Below are 27,502 nucleotides of genomic sequence, written 5' to 3' on the forward strand. Positions count from 1 at the left end.
ATAGCACAGTGGGTAAGACTGTTGACTTGGAATGAAGTGTGCTGGGTTCAATCCCAGGTACGTTGGTAGCATTTTGTTCCACCTTAAGTCTCCGATTAGCTTTTTATATGAGCCGGAAAGAACGATTTATCAGTGCAAGGATGGCCCATTGGTTAAAACTCTTGATTAGGATTAAACAGTCCTCGGTTCAATACCAGACGGTTTGACAGCATTTTATTCCACTATTTTACAGTGTAGTTTACCCAGCAACGAGTCCCTGATTACCTTTCTATATGAGCCAGAAAACCACCTTCACAAGACCCAGGATGGCCCAGTGGTTAAGATTCTTGCCATGCAATAAACAGTCCTGAGTTTGATACCAGTCGGGTTAATAGAATTTTGGTCCACTTCTTGTGTATTTTACCCAGCAAAGAGTCCCTGATTAGCCTCCTATACAAGCCGGACACAGGGTTTCACACGACCCAGGATAGCACAGTGGGTAAGACTGTTGACTTGGAATGAAGGGTGCTGGGTTCAATCCCAGGTGAGTTGGTAGTATTTTTTTCCACCTTAAGTCTCTGATTAGCTTTTTATATAAGCCGGAAAGAATGGGTTACCAGTGCCAGGATGGCCCAGTGGTTAAGACTCTTGATTAGGATTAAACAGTCCTGGGTTCAATACCAGTCGGGTTGACTGTATTTTATTCCACTGGTTTATAGTGTAGTTTACCCAGCAACAAGTCTCTGATTAGCTTTGTATACAAGCCGGATACAAGACTTCTCAACACCCAGGATAGCACAGTGGGTAAGACTGTTGGCTTGGAATAAAGGGTGCTGGGTTCAAATCCAGTAAGTTGACTTGCAACTTCTGAAGCTTTGATTGGAGGTGTCAGATGATATATTTCACCTCCGCATGTAATGAAAACATAATAATTAATAAATTTAATTATTTTTTTTTACTGTTCCAATTAACTTTTTTTTTTTTTAATCGTACCCAGGAGAGCTCATTGGTCAACGCTCTCTATTATTAAGTTGAACCCCTATTCCCCCCCCACCTCAGGAATTACACTCACACACTCACACTCATACACACACACGCACACACACTCACACTCATACGCACACACACACTCTCTCTCACACACACACACAGGTAACCCCTGAGGTGTATTCATTGACTATTTGACAATTATTATTATCTTTAGCATTGACTTAATTTTTTAACTCTATGTTATTCAAGCAATGAGCACATAACATTACTCAATTGATGTCGTTTTGACGACATTCAGCCAAATTAATGATTACTTGTCTGGGGTTTGAACCAAGTACCCCTGTATTGGGAGCCCACAGTGTTGACCATTGAGCTATTCTGGGTCCCATCATATTCTGATTTTCGCTCATATACAAATGCAATCAGTGGACTATGATAGAGGTGAAACAAAAACATACATTTTCTTAGTCATGGATTTGAACCTCATACAACTGACTGAGAGGTAGCAGTCTTAACCACCATGCTATCCAGAGTCTTGCTATGACTTCATTTTTGTTCATATACAAATGCAATCAGTGAACTATTCTAGAGGTAAAACAAAGCAACTAAACTTTCAAAGTAAGAGATTTGAACCCACCACTACTGACTGGGATGCAGCAGTCTTAACTACTATGCTATCATGGGTCTTGCTGTGTTGGTATTCTGGGGAGCCCACAGTGTTGACTATTAAACTATCCAGAATCTTGTTGATTCATGATTTTTGTTTATTTTCAAATGCAATCAGTGATATATGATAGAGGTAAAATAAATTCCTCAACTTTAAAAGTCAAGGATTTGAACTCAGTACTACAGACTCAGAGGCAGCAGTCTTAACCACTGTTCTATTCTGGGTTTTCTTCACTGATGTAATGGTGAACTAGTAAACTAGTAACCTACGATTGAGGTGATACAAAAACAAAGATCCAACTATTTTTCACCGTGAGAAGAGGTGACATCTCTGCAGCAAACATCTGCTGAGCGCGTCATTCTCAATGTGGGTGGTGCTTCACTTCAGTGTTCAGGTTTGCAGTTAAGTTGCAGTGATAACATAACATTTATAGTAGATTGTTACTGTGACTGATTTAGTAAGTTAGATGACATAAAAGTTCAACAGAAATGAAAAACAGTCGGCAGGATGTCGAAAGGAGACTTTCTTTTTTTATTGCAAACAGTTGATCCAATATTAAAACTTGTCATGTCACTTTCTCAAACCAATTGCACACTTCAAAATAGAAGCGCTAGGCTTTACATCTAGGTAAGCTACATTTAGGGTTTCTCCTTAATGTACGGCTTCCTGTTAGCCACCAAACCTAACAAAATAATGTAATCTAATGTATTGTAGCGTTCCGGCTGGCTGAAATAATCTGTCAATTATGTTATAATATGTTCTGGTTGAGTTGTCAATTTCAGAATGATTAAATAAATATATATAATATATATATGTATATATATATATATATATATATATATGTATATATATATATATATATATATATATATATATATATATATATATATATATATATATATATATATATATATATATATATACATATACATATATATATATATATATATATATATATATACATATATATATATATATACATATATATATATATATACATACATATATATATATATATATATATACAGTATATATATTGTCAATTTCAGAATGATTAAATAAATATATATATATATATATATATATATATATATATATATATATATATACATATATTAATAAGTACAGACCTAACTGCTTGGCATCTCTGCCTGTCGCACCTCCTCCAGTGCACTTCGAGGTCAGCTGCAGGGTCGTCAGCTGGTGCCACCGTTCACTGATGTTTCGCCCCCAAGCCAGGACACCTCGCGGTGGGGGGGCAGTGGCTAAGCGGGGACGTCTCCCCGCGCCACTCCCTGCAACTGACCTCAATGGGGTGTTGAGCCCCAAGTGTTGTCCCTCCTTCTTAGCCACATCCAGAAACTTGCCTTCTCTGCCTCCTCTGCCAACTCCTTAATGGCCCTCCTCAGGCTGTAACCGGTCATTCCCGCCGCACGCAGGAGCCGGGTCGCAGAACCTCCTACGAAGCCCCTGCATCCGATCTCCACGGGGTGAATGGACGCAGACCAGCCTCCCCCCTTGCAGTCCTCTGCCAGGTCGCTGTACTTTGACCGTTTGAACTCATGTGCTACTGGTATTCCCTCCTCCCATGGCACGGTTAGTTCAATGATGAGGACTTTCTTAGCAGCTGAGGACCACATCACAACGTCTGGTCTTAGCGTTGTCTGTATTACCTCAGTTGGGAAGACTAGCAGCTTGTCCAGGTCAACGCGCATCTCCCAGCCCTTACCAGGGGTAAGCAGAAGTGATGATCTTCCCGCCTCTGTCTTCTGTCCTACCTCTCCTGGTTTGATGAAATTGATGTTTGGCCGATGGCGATCTGTGGCGTTGTTTGCCCCGACTCTGCATCTCTCCAACAGCTCTGCCAACTTCCTCAGCACCTGATTGTGTCGCCACCGGAAGCGTCCCTGCGTCAGCGCGACGTTGCAACCTGAAAGGATATGCTTGAGTCCTGCATTGTCTTTGCTGCACAGGGAGCACTTGCCCTCGCTTCCGAACCATTGGGCGAGGTTTCGAGGGCATGGCAGGGTGTCATACGCTGCCCTCACGAGGAAGCTAAGCCGAGATTGAGGAGTTCGCCAGATGTCGGCCCAGGTTATGACTCTTTTGATGGTATCCTCCCAGCGAGTCCATGCCCCCTGTTTTCCCTGGGATACGGCCTTGATCCAATACTGGTCTTGCGCCACTTGTGTGACCTCTTCCACCACCATGGCCTTCCTCTGCTGTCTCGTGGCTTTGGACCAGAACTGGACTGGTTGCCCCCATCCCAGTCCTGCCCGGCTGTCTTGGACTCTTCCCAGAATCTCCTTGTACTTCAGCCTTGAGACAGCTTGGTCCACTTCCACCTGAGCCTTCCACTTTCGTCCAGTGCGGACAGTCACCGCTGCACTCTTCACAGCTTCGTCTCTTGATTCCCTCAATTCCAGTACAAGGCGAGTCTTCTCCTGCTTGTAACCCAGATTGATTGACTTCAGAGGAAGTTGCAGAATGTTCTTGCCGAAAAGACCTGTGTCCGAGAAACAGCGGGGGAGGCCCAGCCACTTCCTGATATAACCGTTGGCGATGCTGTCCATCTTGCTGGCCTGAGAAGATGGAATTTCGGCTACTTTCAGCGGCCACATTACGCGGTGGAAAAGTGTGAAGTGGTAACACCAAACCTTCAGCTTCCCAGGAAGTTGGCTGCCGTCGATCCTTACGAGCCCCTCTTTTAGTTGTTTCTGGACCACCCTCCCCATCTGCCTGTCCGAAAGCTCTGCTGTATACTCCCTCCCGAGGCTTCGGATGGGCTGCTCTGCCAGGAGTGGAATCTTCTCACCTCCTGCTGTGAAGACTGTCCTGTCATCTCTCACACCCTTCCTGATGGACAGGCTCCTGGACTTAGCAGGCTTTATCTTCATCCTCGCCCAGACGGTCAGTTCGTTGAAACGCTTGAGGAGTCGTGCTGTGCATGGGGCGGTCTGTAGGATGCTTGTCACATCATCCATGAAACCTCTCAGAGCGGGGAGTCTTCCTCCTGACGGTGTTTTCAGGCCTCTGACCATTTGCCTTGCTCCAATGAGTAACACTTCAAATGCAGCCACAAAGAGGATTGGTGATATGGAGCAGCCCATGGCAATTCCCACTTCCAACCGCTGCCATCCTGTCATGTAGTCATCTACTGAGAAGCACATGTGTAGGTTGTTGAAATACTTGGCTATGATGTTACTGACACACACAGGAACGTGGAAGAAATTCAGGGCAAACTCAACCAGCTTGTGTGGTACTGAGCCATAGGCATTTGCCAGGTCGAGCCATACCACGTGGAGGTTGCTCCTCTCTCTTTTGGCACGCTGTATCTGATCCCAAATCACGGATGCATGCTCTATGCACCCCGGAAAGCCTGGCAGTCCGGCTTTTTGACAGCTTGTATCGATGTAGCAGTTGTTGCTGAGGAAGCTGGATATCCTTTTTGCCAGGACAGAGAAAAATACTTTTCCCTCCACGTTCAGTAAAGCGATTGACCTGAACTGGCTGATGTTGGTTGAATTTTGCTCCTTGGGGATGAATATTCCAACTGCCTCTTGCCACTCCGCTGGAATGGATTGCTTCTTCCACACAACACTCATGAGCTTCCACAAGATTGTGGTCACTTGCGGACAGTTTTTATACACCTTGTAAGGAAGCCCGTTTGGTCCTGGTGCAGAGGCTGATCTGGCTTTCTTAAGGACTTCTTTAATCTCGCTCAGCCTAGGTGGGGAAGTGTCGAATGGGGTCTCTGGGGGCTCTGGACGTGGCACATGGCCTGGTGAACCAAGTGGTGTATCTTTGGCTGCATCCGTATACTGGTCCTTGATGTGTTGTTCCAGATCCTCTTTCGCGATGGACAGCTTGCCACTTCGCTTTTCGTCCAGGAGCTGACGGGCAAACCGAAAAGGATCCTTGAAGAAGTCTTTTCTTTCCTTCTCCTTTCGTTTCCGGCGCCTTCTGAGTCTCTCTGCCCGACGCAGCTTGGCAAGACGCTGCTTGAGATCATCCCATAGCACTTTGAGCCCTTCTTTTTCCTCCGCGGCTGCTTTCCTCCACCTCTTACGCAACTGGCGCCTGTTGGTTATAAGCCCCTTGATTTCCCTCTCCCTCCGTCCTTTGTGCCTCTGGGCTGTGGCTCGCTTGGTCGCGCTCTCTCCGAACTTCTCTCTGCACTCCTCATAAATGATGTTACTCAGCGAGGTTAGTTTACGCTCAACCGTCCCTCGCAGGGAATGCTCCAGTACCCCTCTCAGGTGATCGTCAAGCTTGCGCCATTCTGCTTGGTTGCTTGCCTTCGGCCACTTGATCTTCTTGCGCCTTTCTGGATGTTTGCGTTGGCTCTCTGACTGTGCAACTCTCTGGGGGACTGCATGAGCTTCGCTCTCGGGTGCTGCATTCATCTCCCCTCCTGCTTCCACTGCCGTTTCCCCCTCAGCATTGCTGGGACCCTCTGCACTGTGGTTTGTCACCTGGCATTGGGTCTCTTCCGTCTGACCTGCCGAAGCAGCGCGGTTATGCTGGTCGGGAGTACTCCCACACTTCATTCTCCCTTGATGAATCCGCAGTCCTTTAAAAGAAGTCACCTTCTGCCACCCGCATTTACACTTCCGGAGAACCTTCTCATTGTCGTTTTCCGTTCCGTTTGTCACCGTTTTATCCGTCAGAATAGGCCCATCTTCCATCCCGCCTCTCGGAGGGCCTTCGGGTTGTTTTTTCTTATGCCTTTTCGTAGTCAGTTTGTAGGTGCTTCCTCATGAGGAAGCAAGTGGGTAAGGTGACTAACCGCCCACTCCTGGTACGGTCTCTCCCGTCGTCCACCGGTCTTTCCCGGTTGCCCACCAGACTTTCCTGGCTGCCAACTGCTCTTTCACAGTAGTCGCTGGTTCCCCAGAAGTGTCAATTAATAAGTACAGACCTAACTGCTTGGCATCTCTGCCTGTCGCACCTCCTCCAGTGCACTTCGAGGTCAGCTGCAGGGTCGTCAGCTGGTGCCACCGTTCACTGATGTTTCGCCCCCAAGCCAGGACACCTCGCGGTGGGGGGGCAGTGGCTAAGCGGGGACGTCTCCCCGCGCCACTCCCTGCAACTGACCTCAATGGGGTGTTGAGCCCCAAGTGTTGTCCCTCCTTCTTAGCCACATCCAGAAACTTGCCTTCTCTGCCTCCTCTGCCAACTCCTTAATGGCCCTCCTCAGGCTGTAACCGGTCATTCCCGCCGCACGCAGGAGCCGGGTCGCAGAACCTCCTACGAAGCCCCTGCATCCGATCTCCACGGGGTGAATGGACGCAGACCAGCCTCCCCCCTTGCAGTCCTCTGCCAGGTCGCTGTACTTTGACCGTTTGAACTCATGTGCTACTGGTATTCCCTCCTCCCATGGCACGGTTAGTTCAATGATGAGGACTTTCTTAGCAGCTGAGGACCACATCACAACGTCTGGTCTTAGCGTTGTCTGTATTACCTCAGTTGGGAAGACTAGCAGCTTGTCCAGGTCAACGCGCATCTCCCAGCCCTTACCAGAGGTAAGCAGAAGTGATGATCTTCCCGCCTCTGTCTTCTGTCCTACCTCTCCTGGTTTGATGAAATTGATGTTTGGCCGATGGCGATCTGTGGCGTTGTTTGCCCCGACTCTGCATCTCTCCAACAGCTCTGCCAACTTCCTCAGCACCTGATTGTGTCGCCACCGGAAGCGTCCCTGCGTCAGCGCGACGTTGCAACCTGAAAGGATATGTTTGAGTCCTGCATTGTCTTTGCTGCACAGGGAGCACTTGCCCTCGCTTCCGAACCATTGGGCGAGGTTTCGAGGGCATGGCAGGGTGTCATATATATATATATATATATATACATATATATGTATATATATACACATATATATATATATATATATATATATATATATATATATATATATATATATATATATATATATATATATATATATATATATATATATATATATATATATATATATATACACACATATATATATATATATACATAAATAAATATATATATATATGTATACATGCATACATATATATATATACATATATATATACACATATATATATATATATATATATATATATATATACACATACATATATATATATATATATATAAATAAATATATACATATATATTTATACATACATACAAATATATAAATAATACATATATATAAATATATATATATATATATTTATATATACATACAAATATATAAATAATACATATATATATTTATATATACATACAAATATATAAATAATACATATATATATATTTATATATATTTATATATATATACATACATATATATACAAACATATATATATATATACATATATATATATATATATACGCATACATACATATTAGGGCTGCGAATCTTTGGGTGTCGCACGATTCACACTATTGTTCATTTATTTTTATTTTTATAAATGTCTAATGATAATGTCAATGAGGGATTTTTTATCACTGCTATGTTAAAATTGTAACTAATACTGATACTGTTGTTGATAATATTCATTTTTGTTTCACTACTTTTGGTTTGTTCTGTGTCGTGTTTGTGTCTCCTCTCAATTGCTCTGTTTATTGCAGTTCTGAGTGTTGATGGGTCGGGTTTGGTTTTGGAATTGGATTGCATTGTTATGGTATTAGTGTGTATTGTTTTGTTGGATTGATTAATTTTAAAAAAATGCAAACATTTTTTTATAAAAAAAAAAAAAAAAAGATTTTTTAAAAATGAGAATCGATTCTGAATTGCACAACGTGAGAATCGCGATTCGAATTCAAATCGATTTTTTCCCACACTCCTAGTAACTTACACATCTGTGAAGGCACTATTAATGCTGAAAGGTACATACAGGTTTTGGAGCAACACATGTTGCCATTCAAGCAACGTTATCATGGACACCGCTGCTTATTTCAGAAAGACAATGCCAAGGCACGTGTTACAAGTTCATAGTAAAAAGAGTGCGGGTACTAGACTGGCCTGCCTGTAGTCCAGACCTGTCTCCCATTGAAAATGTCTGGCGCAATATGAAGCCCAAAATACGACAACGGAGACCCTGGACTGTTGAACAACTTAAGCTGTACATCAAGCAAGAATGGGAAATAATTCCACCTGAAAAGCTTCAAAAATTGGTCTCCTCAGTTCCTAAGCGTTTACTGAAAGTTGGTTAAAAGGAAAGGCCATGTAACACAGTGGTAAAAATGCCCCTGTGCCAACTTCTTTGCAATGTGTTGCTGCCATTATATTCTATTTGCAAAAAAAAAATGTTATCAGTCCGAACATTAAATATCTTGTCTTTGCAGTCTACTCAATTGAATATAAGTTGAAAAGGATTTGCAAATCATTGTATTCTGTTTTTATTTACGAATTACACAGCGTGCCAACTTCACTGGTTTTGGGTTTTGTACTTGGTACTGGATCAACATCCACATATGTAGTATCGCCCAAAACTGATGTATAGTATCCAAACTACAGAAGATTAAGTCATTATTACCTTTGAACAGATGTGTAAATAGAACATGTTAAAATAGAAAGTAAGATGATATTAACAGTAAATAAACAAGTAGATTAATACAAGTTTTGATTAAATAATACAACTGTAAATGGTGTATGTTACTGCAAATGTCAGCAACTCAATTAGGAGCCTTTTTAACCTGTTTTAAAATGTTTCTAATATTGATTCTTTGTTGGATCTGTTCCTGTCTCTTAATCAACTACATCGAGCTGTGCTCTGCAAGTTTGCCTTCCGAAGATAGGTATCGATCCAACAACGTTGTAAAAGGCAATGTATCGATTTTATGGATACTAGAAAAAGAAAAACATTGGATTTAAGAACGATAAGCTTCGTATGAAGTTAAGCACTTTTAATGATAAGGACATTAAACATCACTCAAGTCAGCCTGCCCGTCTGTGGTGTCATTGTATTTTTCTAAATAAACTAATATTGTACCTAGAATTGCATCAGCAACATCAAATTATGATTCAAATTGAATCATTGTTAAAATGTATCGTTACACCCTATAGCAGGGGCCGGCAACACAACATGTTGAAAGAGCCATATTGGACCAAAAATACAACAAAAAAAAATCTGTCTGGAGCCGCAAAAATTTAAAAGCCTTATGTAAGTGTTATAATGAAGGCAACACATTAAGTAAGTGTCTCAGAGGGTTAGATAACTCCTGGAAATTACTGGTGTGTGTGGTAAATTAGATGTGTATGTCCAAGTTAAAGGAAAGGACAGGCTGTCTTCTTCTAATGGATTTATTACAATCTTTGCAAGCTGGGTAACGTTTGCTGTGGTCTAGAACAACATGGTAATGTTTGCTGTGGTCTGGAACAACATGGTAATGTTGGCTGTAGTCTGGAACAACATGGTAATGTTTGCTGTAGTCTGGAACAACATGGTAATGTTTGCTGTAGTCTGGAACAACATGGTAATGTTTTCTGTGGTCTGGAACAACATGGCACACAACCGGCAATGCAGCCAATATTTCATAAAGATAATGTGTCATGAGACATGCAAATATAAATTAAATACACAGAGGACACAAGTAAAGGACATTAAATGAGCTCAATATACCTACACACAAGGCATAACGATGCAATATGTACACGCAGCTAGCTTAAATAGCATGTTAGCATGGATTATTAGCACTTCACGCAAGTCAATAACATCAACAAAGCTCACCTTTGTGCATTCACGCACAGCATAAAATGTTTGGTGGACAAAATGAGACAAAGAAGGAGTGGCATAAAACACGTCTTTCTGTGGCAGCGACGGAGAAAGTTGTCGACATAAACCAACTACGGTGAGTTCAAGGACCGCCAAAAATAGTAGGACAAAACGGCGCTGGCCAAATACTATCATCAGTGAAGCATAAACTCAAACATATTAATCAGTGGGCTTTGTAACAATTAGGAAGGTTTGTGTCATGTTTGTCCTCCTACAGAAACATTATTAAAACAACAAATATATTTTTCTCGCATCTTTTTCCATTTTTTAAAAAGCTCCAGCGAGCCACTAGCCAGTGCTAAAGAGCCGCATGCGGCTCGAGAGCTGTGGGTTGCTGACCCCCCGCCCTATAGTCTATGCAATCGTATGTGCGCAATGTGTATTATTTATTGCAGATTTTTTGGTCTTATGTTGTGTTTTACTTTGTAGCTTTATGTAGAAATGGCAACGCTGAAGTGGCGTCAGCGCTGTGCTCTTTCAATGTATTGCCAACCACATAATTTCCCCATTGTGGGATGAATTAAGCCTATATTATCCTATCATATATTAAATGATATATCGCAATGTGAATTATAGGTCATATTGCTCATCCCTAGTTAAAAGTCCCCTTCTTTTTTTCTTGTGAATAATTTTGGGAAGAATGGTGTGTTTGTCCCCCACGGAGATTTCGGGCCAGGGCAATCAATAACTTGGTTTTCTTTGGTACTGAAACGTACTGAATGCCTCATGTGACTGAGCAAAGCTGGACATTTCTAAAGCATGTGTTTGTCTTCTTGTGTCCTGCAGATCTCTGTGAAGATCATCTTGTCCCTGAGCACCAGGAGTGGAGCTTCAGGATGAAGCAGGAGGAGCCACAGACCTCCCACGTTAAGGAGGAAGACGAAGCGTCACAGACTCCTCTCGTTAAAAACGAAGAGGAAGACCCACGGACCCCCCACATCAAAGAGGAAGAGGAGGAAATCAGCATCAGTCAGGAGGGAGAGCATCTTAAATGGTTGGAGGAGTTCCCAGTGATTGGTGTGATTGTGAAGAGTGAAGATTATGAGGTAAAAGTTGAAAGTGAGGAGAAGAGAGAGGTGGAGCCTCCAAGCAGCAGCTCAATTCAACACATGACAACAGAAGCTGATGGAGACCACACTGAGGATGAAGACTCTAAAGCTGATAAGACATGTCACACTGACAACACATGCTTAAAATGTTCTCACTGTGACAAAACTTTTCAACGCCCTAGTGGTCTTAAAAGACACATGAGAATACACACTGGAGAAAAACCCTTTTCCTGCTCAGAATGCGGTAAAAGTTTTTTACGAAAATATGTGTTGAACGAACACATGCTGAGACACTCTGGAGAAAAGCCTTTTTCTTGTTCAACCTGCGGTAAAGGTTTTATACAAAGTCACTATTTGAAAGTACACATGAGATTACACACCGGAGAAAAACCTAATACCTGTTCAATCTGTGGTAAAGGTTTTGTAAGACGTTCCAATTTGAAAGCACACATGAGAACACACACTAGAGAAAAACCCTTTTCCTGCTCGTTATGTGGTAAAGGTTTTGCTCAAATAAATTTGTTGAAAGAACACATGCAAATACACACTGGAGAAAAACGTTTTTCCTGCTCAGCATGTGGTAAAGGTTTTGCACGGACACTTTTTTTGAAAGAACACATGAGTATACACACCGGAGAAAAACCTTTTTCCTGCTCAGTATGTGGTAAAAGCTTTGCCCGAAAGATATTGTTGAAGGTACACTTCAGAACACACACTGGAGAAAAACCCCTTTCCTGCTCGGTATGTGATAAAGGTTTTGCTCACAAAAGTTTGTTGAAAGAACACATGCAAATACACACTGGAGAAAAACCTTTTTCCTGCTCAGTATGTGGTAAAGGTTTTTCACGGAAACATTTGTTGATAGAACACATTAGAATACATACGGGAGAAAAACCTTTTTCCTGCTCAGTTTGTGGTAAAGGCTTTGCCGGGAAGAAATTGTTGAAGCAACACTTGAGAACACACACTGGAGAAAAACCTTTTTCCTGCTCAGAATGTGGTAAAGGTTTTGCACGGACACATATGTTGAAAGAACACATGAGAATACACACGGGAGAAAAACCTTTTCCCTGCTCAGCATGTGGTAAAGGTTTTGCACGGAACCATTTGTTGAAAGAACACATGAGAATTCACACGGGAGAAAAACCTTTTTCCTGCTCAGTATGCAGTAAAAGCTTTGCCCGAAAGAAATTGTTGAAGGAACACATGAGAACACACACTGGAGAAAACCCTTTTTCCTGTTCAATCTGTTGTAAAAGTTTTGCACGCTCAAATATGTTCAAAGTACACATGAGAACACACACAGGTGAGAAAGTGTTGAGTTGCAGTGTGTGCGGTGAAAGATTCTCTTATAAGTACCAGTGTAAGAAACACACGTGTGCTGGTGAGAACAGCAGCAGCAAATGAAGTCAAAACTTTGTTAACTTTGACTTTCTAACATCAGTACATTTAATCAATCAATCAATCAATCAATGTTTTTTATATAGCCCTAAATCACAAGTGTCTCAAAGGGCTGCACAAGCCACAACGACATCCTCGGTGTGTGATTTAATTGTTGTATAACACCATCCATGCATTCATTTTCTACCGCTTGTCCCTTTCAAACTTGTTAATATGCTTCTACCATTTATAACTAGATATTTTAGATTATTGCTTTTTTCAGTCAAGTACATGGATTAATATATATCGTTGTGTACTTTTATTTAAAATTGAACAGAGCAATTTAACTGTAAAGGTGACAGTAAACTGCACAAAACATGTGACATACATTAAACATAGTATGTGTATATAGATATTAATAATTCACTGTTATACTTAAGAGTTTTATATATGTATTTAAAATAATGTAGTGTTACATATTTTCATTTATAATTGTAAATGATTCCATAGATGAACTCCTTTATTTCCATTTATCCATTTTCTACCGCGTGTCCCTTTCGGGGTCGCGGGGGGTGCTGAGGCCTATCTCAGCTCCTTTATTTCATAAACATATTTGTTTGACATTTTTAATTGTATTATTGAGTGAAAAGGACTGCATTTTATTTCCATGGGGAGCTCTAAAATCACATGGTGCCAATGATGCACATTTCATTTTGTCGTTTATCCTCAAAAACAAAATGACATCAAAAATCGGATTTATATATTGCATTTCTATCATTTCATCAATACAACGAGACATAATACATTATTACACTATTGTAATGGAAGTTAAACTATCTTGTTTTATTTATTCAGTTTTTAAATGTCCATCAGTGCCGTCAAGTGGTTCAGTATGGTTCCGAGACATAGACCTTAAAGGGGAACTGTACCCTTTTTTGGGGGGAAATTTGCCTATTGTTAACAAATATTATGAGAGACAAAAAGACAAAATGTTTTGTTTTGTTTTTTTTTTGCATTCTAACATGTAGAAATCGGCTGGTTCTTGGTAGCGAGCAATGCAGCTAATATTAGCAATCAATTCTACCTCTAAATCACTTTAAAAATGCATTCAAAAACCGTCAACAATACTTCATTTACGTTCTGTAACATGTATAATAACCAAACTATAGCAACATTAGTATTGTTGGAACAAACACTGAGGAACTCTTTCTAGTGTAGTAACACATCGGCATACTTCTGTATTAGCCATAAAAGCTAGCTAGCTTCTACGCCAGCACGAAACGTGTTTGAGTTTATAATGCACAACACAATGTGATAGGACACAAATCTGTACTGACTGAAAAACATGAACAATCATATTACAGTATCTGTAAAGTATTATTATGTACTGTAGTTATAATAACACGCATGATGTGCTGTGTGTATCATGATGGAGTGTGACTCACTGATGGATAGTTGTGCGTTTGGTCCAGCTGGCTGGGAATTATTTTCCCAGTTAATTTGGGTAAGCACTCCATTTATGTCAAAATAGCATAGCTGCAAATTCCACAGTTATAAAGTCGTCACTCTCACCCCACTCTCCCGGCTTTTGTCTGCTCCAATGTCTCACTCTTCCTTTGTGCTCGCTTCTATAAACAGCAGTTCATCCTCTGTATATTCAGCTTCAAAAATAAAAGGTTGTGAATCCTCATTTGTCTTTGTTGTTTGTTACCAAGTCTGCCATGATTACAACACACTCGTGTTGTCTCCGGAAGTAGGAACACACATGTGTTGCCGGAAGTTAGAAGTGCGTTGCTATGGAAACGGGAATTAATGGACTTAAAAAATCACTTCCTGTAATGATTAAAATACAGTAAATATTGTACATATTACGTATTGTTGTGAAGGTGTCTGTTACTACATTATATATATACTTGCAGTGTGTATATAAAACATTACATATTGTTATGAAGGTGTCTGTAACTTCATTATATATATACTTGCAGTTTGTATATTGTACATATTACATATTGTTATGAAGGTGTCTTTTACTACCATTATATATATATATATATATATATATATATATATATATATATATATATATATATATATATACTTGCAGTGTGCATACTGTATATATTACATATTGTTATGAAGGTGTCTGTTACTACATTATATACTGTATATACTTGCAGTGTGTATATAAAACATTACATATTGTTATGAAGGTGTCTGTAACTTCATTATATATATACTTGCAGTTTGTATATTGTACATATTACATATTGTTATGAAGGTGTCTTTTACTACCATTATATATATATATATATATATATATATATATATATATATATATATATATATATATATATATATATATATATATATATATATATATATATATATATATATATATATACTTGCAGTGTGCATACTGTATATATTACATATTGTTATGAAGGTGTCTGTTACTACATTATATACTGTATATACTTGCAGTGTGTGTATAAAACATATTACATATTGTTATGAAGGTGTATGTTACTACATTATATATATATATATATATATATATATATATATATATATATATATATATATATATATATATATATATATATATATATATATATATACACACACACACATACACTTGCAGTGTGTATATCAAACATATTACATATTGTTATGAAGGTGTCTGTTACTACATTATACACGTATATACTTGCAGCGTGTATATACAACTTTGGAGGGTTTTGAAGTTATTTTAGAGGCTTTGAAGGCTACAACGGTGACTCCCATTAGCTGCATCTTCCAAGCGTTTTTAGCTAAGCTGGAAACTACTTTTAAATTAACTAACAAAACATTCAAAAATGACGGGAATATAAAATATAACAAAATACATACAAAACAAATATTAACTATATTTATTGTACCCAACTTTAGTTGAAGCATACATTACTTATTGCATAAAGGTGTGGGGACATACATATAAAACAATCACAAAACAATGTTTATATTACAAAAGAAAATAATAAATATAATGGATTGGATTGATCTTGTATAAAACACCACTGCTCAAATGATGTATAAAGTAAATAATAATAATATGCTTCCAGAAGTGGTCAAGATGTTTCAAATGTGAACCAGTAAATATGAACTAAGAGGGATTTATGTGTACTCAAAAGAAAAGGTATGAACAATTTTAAAACAAATATGTATAGCATATATCAATCATTTACAATTAGACATGAAAATATCTAACACTTCAATATTTCAAAAAGCTATCTAAAACATTACTGTGAATAAGTACAAAAGTGAATTATGAATATGTATATCTTATAATTGTTATTGTATGTCATATATGAACAAACATATAAACACAGCACTTTTGTTTTTGCTCCCATTTTTCATGAGTTGAACTCACAAGATGTAAAAGGTTTACTACATACACTAAAGACCTATTCCTCTCAAATATAGTTGACAAATCTGTCTAAATCTGTGTTGGTGAGTATTTCTTATTTGACAAGATAATCCATCCCACCTCACAAGTGTGGCATATCAAGTTGCTGATTAAACAGCATGATAATTGCACAGGTGTGCCTTAGGCTGCCCACAATAAAAGGCCACTCTGAAATGTGCAGTTATACCACACAGCACAATGCCACAGATGTCTCAGGTTTTGAGGGAGTGTGCAGTCGGCATGCTGACTGCAGGAATGTCCACCAAAGCTGTTGCCTGTGAATTGAATGTTCATTTGTCGACCATAAGCAGTCTCCAAAGGCGTTTCAGAGAATTTGGCAGTACATCCAAACGGCTTCACAACCGCAGACCATCGTGCAACCACACCAGCCCAGGACCTCCACATCCAGCAGGTGCACCTGCATGATCGTCTGAGACCCGCCACCCGGACAGCTGCTGCAACAATTGGTTTGCATAACCAAATAATTTCTGCGCAAACTTCGAGAAACTGTCTCCGGGAACCTCATCTGCATGCTTGTCATCCTCATCGGGTCTTCACCTGACTGCAGTTTGTCGTCGTAACCGACTTGAGTGGGCAAATGCTCATATTCGATGGCGTCTGGCACGTTGGAGAGGTGTTCTCTTCACCAACAAATCTTGTTTTTTACTGTTCAGGACAGACGGCAGACAGCGTGTGTGGCGTCGTCTGGGAGAACGGTTTGCTGATGCCAACGTTGTGAACGGAGTGGCCCATGGTGGGGGTGAGGTTATGGTATGGGCGGGTGTATATGTACAACGAACGCAAGTGCATTTTATTGATAGCATTTTGAATGCACAGAGACACCGTAACGAATGTTGTGCCATTCACTTGATACCATTACTTCATGTTGCAGTATGACAATGCACAGCCCCATGTTGCAAGGATTTGTACGCAATTCCTGTAAAGTGAAAACATCCCACTTCTTGCATGGCCAGCATACTCAGCGGACATGTCACTTATCGAGCGTGTTCCAGTTCCTGACAATATAAAGCAACTTGGCACCGCCATTGAAGAGGAGTGGACTAACATTCCACAGACCACAATCAACAACCTGATCCACTCTACGGAGATGTATTACACTGCGTGAGGCAAATGGTGGTCACACCAGATACTGATTGCTTTTCTGAACCCCTCTGACCCCTAAGAAAGCAATACTGTAAATTTCAGAGTGAACTTTTATTGTGGGCAGCCTAAGGCACACCCGTGCAATAATCATGCTGTTTAATCAGCATCGTGATATGCCACACCTGTGAGGTGGGATGGATTATCTTGGCAAAGAAGAAATGCTCACTAACACAGATTTGTGAATAATGTTTGAGAGGAATAGGTCTTTTGTGTATATAGTAAACGTTTTACATCTTTGAGTTCAACTCATGAAAAAAGGGAGCAAAAATAAAAGTGTTTGGTTCAGTATTTGTTTCGTACCGTTTACTCTAACCTTTCAGGTCAAATTGTTCCGTTCAATTTTTTATTTAAAGTACACAATGTTCTATATTAATCCATTTACTTGACTGAAAAAAACACTCATCGAAAATAACTAATCTATAAATGGTAGAAGCATATTAACAACTTTGAAAGGGGCAAGTGGTAGAAAAACGGATGCATGGATGATGTTACACACAACAACAATGATGTCACACATGTTATATGTGCGGATGTTGTTGCAAAATCAAAGTTATCAAAGTCTTTATGGTTGATTCCAAATCCTGCAGCTTCATTTACAGCTGCTGTTCTCACCAGCACACTTGTGTTTCTTACACTGGTACTTATGAGAAAATCTTTCACCACACACACTGCAACTAAACACTTTCTCACCTGTGTGTGTTCTCATGTGTGCTGCTAGTGTTGATTGGGCAGAAAAGCTTTTGTTGCAGCTTGAACAGGAATAGGGTTTTTCACCAGTGTGTATGCTCATGTGTACTTTCAAATACTGGCTTTGTACATAACGTTTACCGCAGCTTGAACAGGAGAAAGGTTTTTCTCCGGTGTGTGTTCTCATGTGTACTTTCAAATATTGACTTTGTACAAAACCTTTACCACAAATTGAACAGATAAACGGTTTTTCTCCAGTGTGTGTTCTCATGTGTACTTTTAAATTGTTCCCTTCTACAAAATCTTTACCACAGACTGAACAGAAAAAAGGTTTTTCTCCAGTGTGTATTCTCATGTGTGCTTTTACATTTTGACTTTGTACAAAACCTTTACCACAGATTGAACAAGAAAATGTTTTTTGTCCCGTGTGTATTTGCATGTGTACTTTCAAACTACCTTTTAGTGAAAAACCTTTACCACAGGCTGAGCAGGAAAAAGGTTTTTCTCCAGTGTGTATTCTGGTATGTACTTTCCACGCATTTTTTCGTACAAATCTTTTACCACAGACAGAGCAGGAAAAAGGTTTTTCTCCAGTGTGCGTGTGCATGTGTAAATTCAACACATTTTTACGGCCAAAACATTTCCCACATTCTGAGCAGGAAAAAGGTTTTTCCCCAGTGTGTATTCTCATGTGTCTATTAAGACAACCAGTCCGTTTAAACGTTTTGTCACAGTGAGAACATGTCAAGGGTGTGTTGTCAGTGTGACATGTCTTATCAGCTTTAGAGTCTTCATCATCAGTGTCAGGAGAGTGTGACGTTGTGTCGTCACTATCTGATAGTGGAGCTAAGAGCTTGTCTGCTTGTGATCCTCCACAGTGGTCTCCATCAGCTTCTGTTGTCATGTGTTGAGTTGAGCTGCTGCTTGGAGGCTCCACCATTCTCTTCTCACTTTCACCTTTGACCTCATCATCTTCACTCTTCACAATCACTGGGAACTCTTCCAACCATTCAAGATGCTCTCCCTCCTGACTGATGCTGTATTCCTCCTCTTCCTCTTTGATGTGGGCGGGCTGTGGTGCCTCCTCTTCTTTAAAATGAAGGGTCAGTTGGTACTCTTCTTTCCTTTTAAGGTGTGGGGTCTGCGGCGTCTCCTCTTCCTCTGTACAATGGGGGGTCAAAGGGTCTTCCTCCACTTTTTTAATGTGAGGGGTCTCTCGTGGCTCGCCTTCATATTTAATGTGAGAGGGCTGTGGCTCTTCCTGCTCCACCCTGAAGCTCCACTCCTGGTGCTCAAAGAGAATATGTTCTTCACATACGTCTGCATGACACAAGAAGAAAAACACATGCTATAGAAATGTCCAGCTTTCCTCAGTCACATGAGGCATTCAGTACGTTTGAGTGATAACAATGATGAGTATACTTCCGATTTGACGTCACGTCCGGAAAAGTTGGCTGACTATCGCTGCTGCTGCGGCGAAAAAATCTAAGTACTGTCTTTCTATCTGTGTGCTTCTAATTGTTTTACAGCTTTCTTTATTCGTTCTCAAACACATTTAGTTGTCCTATCAAACTTGCAAAGCATGCATTCTGTCTCACCGCCCCTCTCTCAGCTAGCTGGCTGCTAAGCTAACGAAGCTAAGTTTGTCACGGTCGAAAGCAACTACGCGCCTAAGGTGTCTGCTACTCTTTGCCTATTACTCCGAAGACAGCAAGAACTTGACTCGGTGAAAGAAACAACCTAGCTAGCTGCTAAGCTAACGAAGCTAAGCTCGTCACGGTCGAAAGCAACTAAGTGCCGAAGGCATCTGCTCCCTCACACTGCGGCCGAAGACAGCAAGAACTCGGCACGGTGAAAGAAACAACGTGAGTATGGCTCCCTGCGCTTTGTGCACCATTCTCATGGATAGGTTGGCCCTAGAGGACCGTGTCCGCCAGTTAGAACAGAGTAATTTCGTAACTCCAGACGCTGCGGACACATTTGCCAGCGTTAGCTTGTAGCAGTCCTAAGCGGCCTACAAGCCACGGTGAACCGGTTAAGACGCATAATAGATTTTGCCTTTTAGCTAGTCCTGCACCCCAGTCTACCGGGCACCACACATTAGTCATAGGGGACTCCATCCCCCGGAACATACATCTTGGTAAACCAGCCATAATTAAGTCTATTCCTGGAGCCAGAGCACCTGACATTGAACTAATCTTAGGGAGTTGACTCGCAACGGGCCTAGTAAACACGTACGACCACTAGCTACGCGAACATAGTTGTACATGTCGGCTCCAATGACACTAGGATGAGACAGTCAGAGATTACAAAGAGGACCATAGCTAGGACTTGTAATCTCGCTAGAAAGATGTCCCGGCATCGAGTACTTGTCTCTAGCCCTGTGCCTGCCAGAGGCAATGATGAGAGGAATAGCAGATTAGTCTCGTTTAACATGTCGCTAGCTAGTTTTTGTAGAGGACAGGGACTAACATTTATTGATAATAGGCCCTCTTTCTGGGGAAAACCAGGCTTGCTGAGGAGTGACGGCCTTCACCCTAACCGGGAAGGTGCCATCTCTCTCTCCAGAAATGTAGATTACTATTTGAGTCAAGCTTGACTAACTACCCTAGAGCAAGCTCGGACACAGGCAATTACAGTGTCTGTTAGTCCGGGTGAGGAGTCAGTTAAACTAGGACTAACCAGCGCCAGACTGGAAAATTCCTGCACACATAGCATTTCTCATAGAATAATACACAACTCGCATATTTTTTTCTGTAGTGACTGTACCAGAGGTGAACATGCATTCTACTGAGGTGGCAAATTATGACGCAGTCAATGTATCGCCGCACCAAGCAAATAATCTCAAGATCCCCATCAGATCAATTCCTAGATGTGATCGAAATTATTTAAAGCGCACTACACAAAATAAATGTAACGTTATTAATATCAGTACTACGCATACCATTAACAAAAATTCCTCAAAACAGCCCACTACCTATGATATGGGCTTTTTAAACATCAGATCTGTCAGGTTTAAGCACCGAACTAGAACAAGAAGCAAGGAATCAGGCAGAGACAGGGTTAAATTTTGCTCATGAGGAGAACACATGGAGCTGCACACTCAGTTACAGTCTCCCCCCACGCTCTGAGGAACAGCCCACGCGCCCCCCATTTTATTCAGGAGTTCCCTAGTTACATCGCTGAGGCTGCTTCTAAAGGGAGGGGTCACACATTATGCAAGCAGCTCAGTAGACACAATACGTAATTATTCAGAATGGAAATGTGTGAATATCAGATCATTGTTATCCAAAACGGTAATAGAGAAAATAATATTAACGTCATTGGTTTCAGCGAAACCTGGCTAATATCAGATGATTTTTTTCCCGCTTAACGAGGCGTCTCCTCCTAAATATACGAGTACACATATTGCCTGTCCTCTTAAAAGGGGTCGGAGGAGTCGCACTAATATACAATGAAAACCTTAACCTTACCCCTAACCCAAGTAAAAAATATAAATCATTTGAGGTGCTTACTATGAGGTCTGTCACACCGCTACCTCTCTACCTGGCTGTTTTCTAAAAAAAACAAAATTCTCGTATGAACTGGTCCTAAATCTTCGTCTGGGAAAAAACATGCCACTCTATACAACATTATTCAGAGGAAAAGAAAACCAAGCTGGGGAGGGGGAACTTTTTACTAGAGATTGGCAATAAGGCCTAAAATCCATATTGCAATATACTATTTGATACAGAAGTGATAATAAAACCCTTTTTAAAGGGGTTACAAAGGCACTTTATTTTGTTGCTAACATGTGCAGTAACATATTACATAATTTAGAGTTGTATTATTTTCTCAAAACTATTATTAATCTACTTGTTAATTTACTGTTAATATCTGGTTACTAGCTGTTGTAAAAATGTGTTTACCTACACTTCTGTTCGAATGTAATAAACACCTTTTCTTCTGTTGTTTGAAACAGTTTTTGGTGATACTAAAAATGTGGGTATGGATCCAATACCAAGTAGTTACAGGGGCAGTATTCATTATATTTAGTCAAGTGCCTTTTTCTGAGATGTTTACTTTCGGTGAACAAAGTGTTGGTCAATCAAACCAATATGGCTACTGTGCAGCAAACAGCGTGTAAATTATCTTGAGTAAGCAAGGAGCCTAAATTTTACCACTAAAAGCAGATACTAGCAAAAACTCTAACTATGCAATGGAATTAATCCCTATACTTTATCAAAAAAAGATTTGTGGAGTGATATCAAGTATTATACGTCGGTCATGTCTCCAGACATACGGAACTATTGTGCTCCAGACAACATTCTACATGACAGAACAAATGAAAACTTGGAAAATCATGGAGGTCTTATTTGTGTGTGGTTGGGTCAAGGACATTGGTATCAAGATTTTCCCGGATAAATATGCATCGTTTTGCTGAAGTAAGGTTGCATTTCATGATTTGATTTCACATCTTGCTAGGACCCAGGTCCTTGTAAACAAACTGCAGGTAGCACTTGATAGCCTTGATTCGCTGTTCTTCATATTCCCACTATGAAAACAACTCAAAGATCATCGCTGACACCACTGAAGACCTGGCTGGTTGTGAAAGAAGCCGGAGAAGTAATCACAGCTCACTGTAATGGGTGAGTTTTAGCCATGTTACCTTGATGTTGTTGCACGCGTCGTTACAAGTACGCTTGTTTTTCCCCGTCTTTATCAAAATATAACTATAGATGTCAACATTCTGTATGTACTGAAAGATTCATTTATGATTGTTGTCGTTGGTAAAAACTTTACTCTTTTAGGTTTTTCTCACATTTGCTTTCTTTTATTTAGGCTCCCCGAGTTGGTGCTTTTCGAAACACTCCTACCAAACGTGTTTAAGAAGTACAAATAATATCAAGATAATACTTCAATGGGAAATAATAAACATTAAAAGTAGATCAAACAGACCTTTAACGAAGTGATCACTGCAAACTCATGCATTCTATGACTTTTCTCCCTTGGACTGAAGTGCTATATTCGAGAGACACTTTTCTCTTCGTCAGGTGGTAAAATCTTGCACCCTTTCGCCCTTCTTGATTACCTCTCCGGGAACTCTTATCTATTTGCGATTTTGAGAAGAAAAATAAATCAGTCGAAGCCTGGGCTCCTGGAGAGGGGGACCAGACTGAAGATAAAACAATACAACTTAAAATGATGTAATATGTTACTGCGTATGTCAGCAGATAAATTAGGAGCCTTTGTAACCCGTTTTGAAATAGTTCTATTTTCATCTACATACCAAAAAATACATTCTGATATATATTGTTATCACAGGAGACTGCATTAAATATTGCGATATAGATTTGAGGTCATATCGCCCATCAGTACATCTCATATGGATCTTCTTCTGCAGTTGGGGGCACTTTACCACATAACACTCCTTTGGGAGGTTAAGTTAACCATGTACAGTTGTGAAGGTGTTTTAACATCATTTGACACAAACTTGTCCAGGATTTTCCACTTTTTCATCATCTTTCCCTTTCAACACAATTTTTACAAACACTGGACCACATGATTTGTTTTACAGCCACAAATGGTTGAACTTGCACTTACCATCTTACACAAATAACTCTACTTTGCTGTGGGCTTTCCTAATATCCGCTGCTGGCTAAACTCTGTTGTAACATAGACAGCACCACACACTCGTCTTGCTCCAGAAATTCTGACCGGTTTGTACAGATAATTAGTTTATGTATTTATTACAAATTAAAAGAATGTTATTACAATTTTTGGGACCTTTCAAGGACGTAGTTAAAACTCTTAATGACATTTTGATAGAATTTAAGACATCCCAAGGTCTTAAATTGAAAGGATTAGGTTTAAGACTTTCAGTGTGTGAGCATGAAGTGATGAAGCCTACTTGGATGAGAGGCCGAACATCTTCTAAGACAAACTGAACAGTCCAGTTGTGATGGATTGAATGTCCTGAGAATAAAATGATATGTGGATGTTGTTCTTACTTGGACTGTGATGAAGCTGTGAGGACTCAGGTGGTTTGTCTTCATGGTCTTCAGTGTTCACAGAGACAACTGTCAGTGGAAACTTGGTGAGATCAGCCTCCTCCTGCCCTAGAAGACGCTCTTCCTCCTGACAGATCCAAACTTCCTCCTCTTCCTCTTTATTACGTGGGAGCTGTGGCTCCTCCTCTACCTCTTTAATGTGGGGGGCCTGCTGGACATCTGTTGGGTAAATATGTAAATAAGATTATTAAAGAATATAAATAGTTTTTGACTGACACTGTTAAAACAATGACATTTGTTGTGTTCTTGTGTGTTGTGTAAAAAATTTGTAGCCAAAAAAACAAAAACAAGGGAAAGACCACTAAAATGACTTCAAAAGTGGTACAGCGAGTAAAAAACAGGAGGAAATTTGAAAAGTCTTCATATGTACGAGCCAGCATTGATCGCGGCATTCTTAACTTTACGCTCACTAATTAACTAATTTGTGTAAATGTCGGCCTATCACACCTAAATCGTATATCTAACCTTAACCATAACCTTGTAGTAGCATTGTCATAACCATACATAAAACAGGGTTGGGTTTTTTCTTGCCCTGATGTGGGATCTGAGCCAAGGATGTCATTGTGGCTTGTGCAGCCCTTTGAGACACTCGTGATTAAGGGCTATATAAGTAAACATTGATTGATTGAACAGCCATACTATGTTTTTAATCATCATATAAAATACTTTTCTTTATGGTCATTTTGTTGGCTGGGCCAAAATGAGCTCTTACAAAACATGCTTTACTAAGTTTGATTGATTGATTGAGAAGTTTATTGACATTTTAAAGAATTGAATCCATGTAATGCTTTAAAAAGACAAATGGAGGATGGCACAAAAAGCCAAAAAGCTTGTTTCCATTGTGGTCCATTAAATATTCATCACATTTGATACATTCAATAATAAAAGATATATAACCTGTAACATTTATATCAATCATCAATCAATCAATCAATGTTTATTTATATAGCCCTAAATCACAAGTGTCTCAAAGGGCTGTACAAGCCACAACGACATCCTCGGTACAGAGCCCACATACGGGCAAGGAAAAACTCACCCCAGTGGGACGTCGGTGAATGACTATGAGAAACCTTGGAGAGGACCGCATATGTGGGTAACCCCCCCCCCTCTAGGGGAGACCGAAAGCAACGGATGTCGAGTGGGTCTGACATAACATTGTGTATATAAAAAATTACGTTAAAAAATGGATAAATTATGTACATATACACAGTATACATGTCAGGTGATTTGAAAAACAATATGTACAAAAAATGGGGGGCGGGGGGGTATATACACACTATGTACATGACACTTTGTACATGACTATGCACATGTTGACTCCAAGAGTGTATGAATGAGAAAATATATTATACACTATAACCACAAACCTGTTTGATGCTTCGAAGAGTTGCTGGGGATCAATTTTGGTTCAGATCAGGTAGAGGTTGAGCTGAGCCATGATTTTATGGCAGTTTTAAAATTTAGTAGGGAACTTCAAATTTTAAGGTCTGTTGGTAGTGCATTTCACTGTGGTGTTTTTATAGAGTATGTCCATCAACAATTCCTCTTTAAGAGCACAGCTCCCACATTCACTTGGAGACCATCTACGACACGCTGAAGGAAAGTCAGTCCCCTCTATGTTATTTTCATAAATCAACTGTTGATTACTTTGCTTATTGGAAGATGATTGACAATAATAAATGTTTACTTTCACTTATTGGTGCATGTAGGTCAGAATTAGAAGTGAAATTAGTCATGAAACCATATTTGAATTATATCGATTACAATGTCAAATATATTTGGTGACTGTGTGAGTTTAGTGTAAACATGTTGATACATACATTGTCACAAACTGAGAGGAACATCAACCTCTCATACATATTGCGTCTGAACAATATACAAACAAAGCAGTGCATCGTCTTCACAAGACAATCCACCTTCCTATAGACGACATATTTAAGAATAGTGTTAATAATCAAATATAAAGTTAGTAAACATGTGAGCGTAAGAAGTAAACAAACCTGTTATGTGTAACACAACTTGATGCTTCTTGAAAACAGCGTCCAATAGTTGATGTTGTCGCTCCTTCTCCTCTTTTGTTGGACAAAGTTCCTCCTCGTACTCTGCTATCGTTCTTTCGCACATTTTCACACAATCACAACACTTTACACTCACACTTGATCTCTGCTTAGCGATGTGTTGATAACTTCCGCGTCTCTTTGTTAGCAGCTAACAAGCTAAGCTAACTAGCAAGCTAAGCTAGCACGGGAAGCAGCGAAGTGCGCTCAAACTAATGTGTCCGAATACACACGAATACTAACAATGTTTAATCTATTAGACCGCAATTCTGTGTACATGTATGCACTAATTAAATATGCAGAACTATAATGGCCACGTTTAGACCTCCGAACAAACGCAATTTTGCTTTTTCTTCGTTCTTCTTCTTCTTTTTATTTACGGCAGACTAGGCGCATTTTAGGCGTATTTCTGCCCTCTACTGGTCTTTATTTGAATTGCTTCGTCCCCTCAGAACCCTTTATAAAGTCCAGTCCTTTGCAGGAATTCCAAAACAGCTTTTGTCACTCTTGATGTTCCGAGCTTAATCTGCTTTTCAGTGAAGTGTCCTTGTTTCCAGTTTTTGACAGTTTAGCGTGCATTTTGGCTTCATTGTACTTATTGCAGTCTTTGAGTGAGCATTTCTCATCAGTGTTAAAGCACCAATGATTGTCACACACACACACTTGGTGTGGTGAAATAATTATCTGCATTTGACCCCTCCCCTTCTTCCACCCCCTGGGAGATGAGGGGAGCAGTGAGCAGCAGCGGTGGCCGCTCTCGGGAATCATTTTGGTGATTTAACGCCCAATTCCAACCCTTGATGCTGAGTGCCAAGCAGGGAGGTAATGGGTCTCATTTTTGTAGTCTTTGGTATGACTCAGGGTATGACCTCACGACCTACCGATCTCAGGGCGGACACTCTAACCACAGTGTGCTGCTCTTTCATCATTTATTTAGCGCAAAGTGCCGCAGCCTCAGTCTTGTATACACTGCAGTGTGCCTCCTTTCCATTTTAAAACTTTGTGTGTGTTTTATGTTGGATTGTTATGAAAAATAATACCTTCCTTTACTCCCCTGTTCTCACTCTTTTTGCCACATTCTGTCTGTTTCTTGTTGTATTATGCTTTTCCACTCCACCCTTCCATAGATTACTTTTGTTCCTTTTTCATTTTTGTTTAATGCCTTTTTGCTCTGTAGTCAGCCTCCTCATTTCCTTGTACTCCCACGTGTGCTGGCACCCACACAAACCCAACAGTGCACCCCAATCCCTGCATTCTTCACCGCATTACCATTGCTTCACT

At 40.2% G+C, this 27,502-nt stretch overlaps 3 protein-coding genes across 3 annotated transcripts in view; 1 reads left to right on the forward strand and 2 right to left on the reverse strand.

Annotated features, from left to right (window-relative positions):
• LOC133635751 (uncharacterized) overlaps positions 1-4,543 on the reverse strand; it is a 283,249-nt gene extending 278,706 nt beyond the window's left edge. Inside the window, exon 1 of the mRNA XM_062029009.1 lies at positions 3,004-4,543. Coding sequence (XP_061884993.1) covers positions 3,004-4,533 — 1,530 coding nt within the window. The 5' untranslated portion in view covers positions 4,534-4,543. The remainder of the gene's footprint in view (positions 1-3,003) is intronic.
• LOC133635756 (oocyte zinc finger protein XlCOF6-like) overlaps positions 1-14,501 on the forward strand; it is a 30,091-nt gene extending 15,590 nt beyond the window's left edge. The window contains exon 3 of the mRNA XM_062029023.1: positions 11,176-14,501. Coding sequence (XP_061885007.1) covers positions 11,176-12,845 — 1,670 coding nt within the window. The 3' untranslated portion in view covers positions 12,846-14,501. The remainder of the gene's footprint in view (positions 1-11,175) is intronic.
• A 3,230-nt stretch (positions 14,502-17,731) lies between these two features.
• LOC133635763 (zinc finger protein 260-like) lies at positions 17,732-26,578 on the reverse strand. Its single transcript, XM_062029037.1, has 3 exons — positions 26,165-26,578; positions 24,105-24,323; positions 17,732-19,434 (listed from the first exon to the last, which is right to left on the reverse strand). The coding sequence occupies exons 1-3, from the start codon at positions 26,286-26,288 to the stop codon at positions 18,017-18,019; spliced, it is 1,761 nt and encodes a 586-aa protein (XP_061885021.1). The 5' UTR covers positions 26,289-26,578; the 3' UTR covers positions 17,732-18,016.
• Positions 26,579-27,502: the final 924 nt, after the last annotated feature.

Source organism: Entelurus aequoreus, linkage group LG20 (genome assembly GCF_033978785.1).
Source record: "Entelurus aequoreus isolate RoL-2023_Sb linkage group LG20, RoL_Eaeq_v1.1, whole genome shotgun sequence".
NCBI classification, from domain to species: Eukaryota; Metazoa; Chordata; class Actinopteri; order Syngnathiformes; family Syngnathidae; genus Entelurus; species Entelurus aequoreus.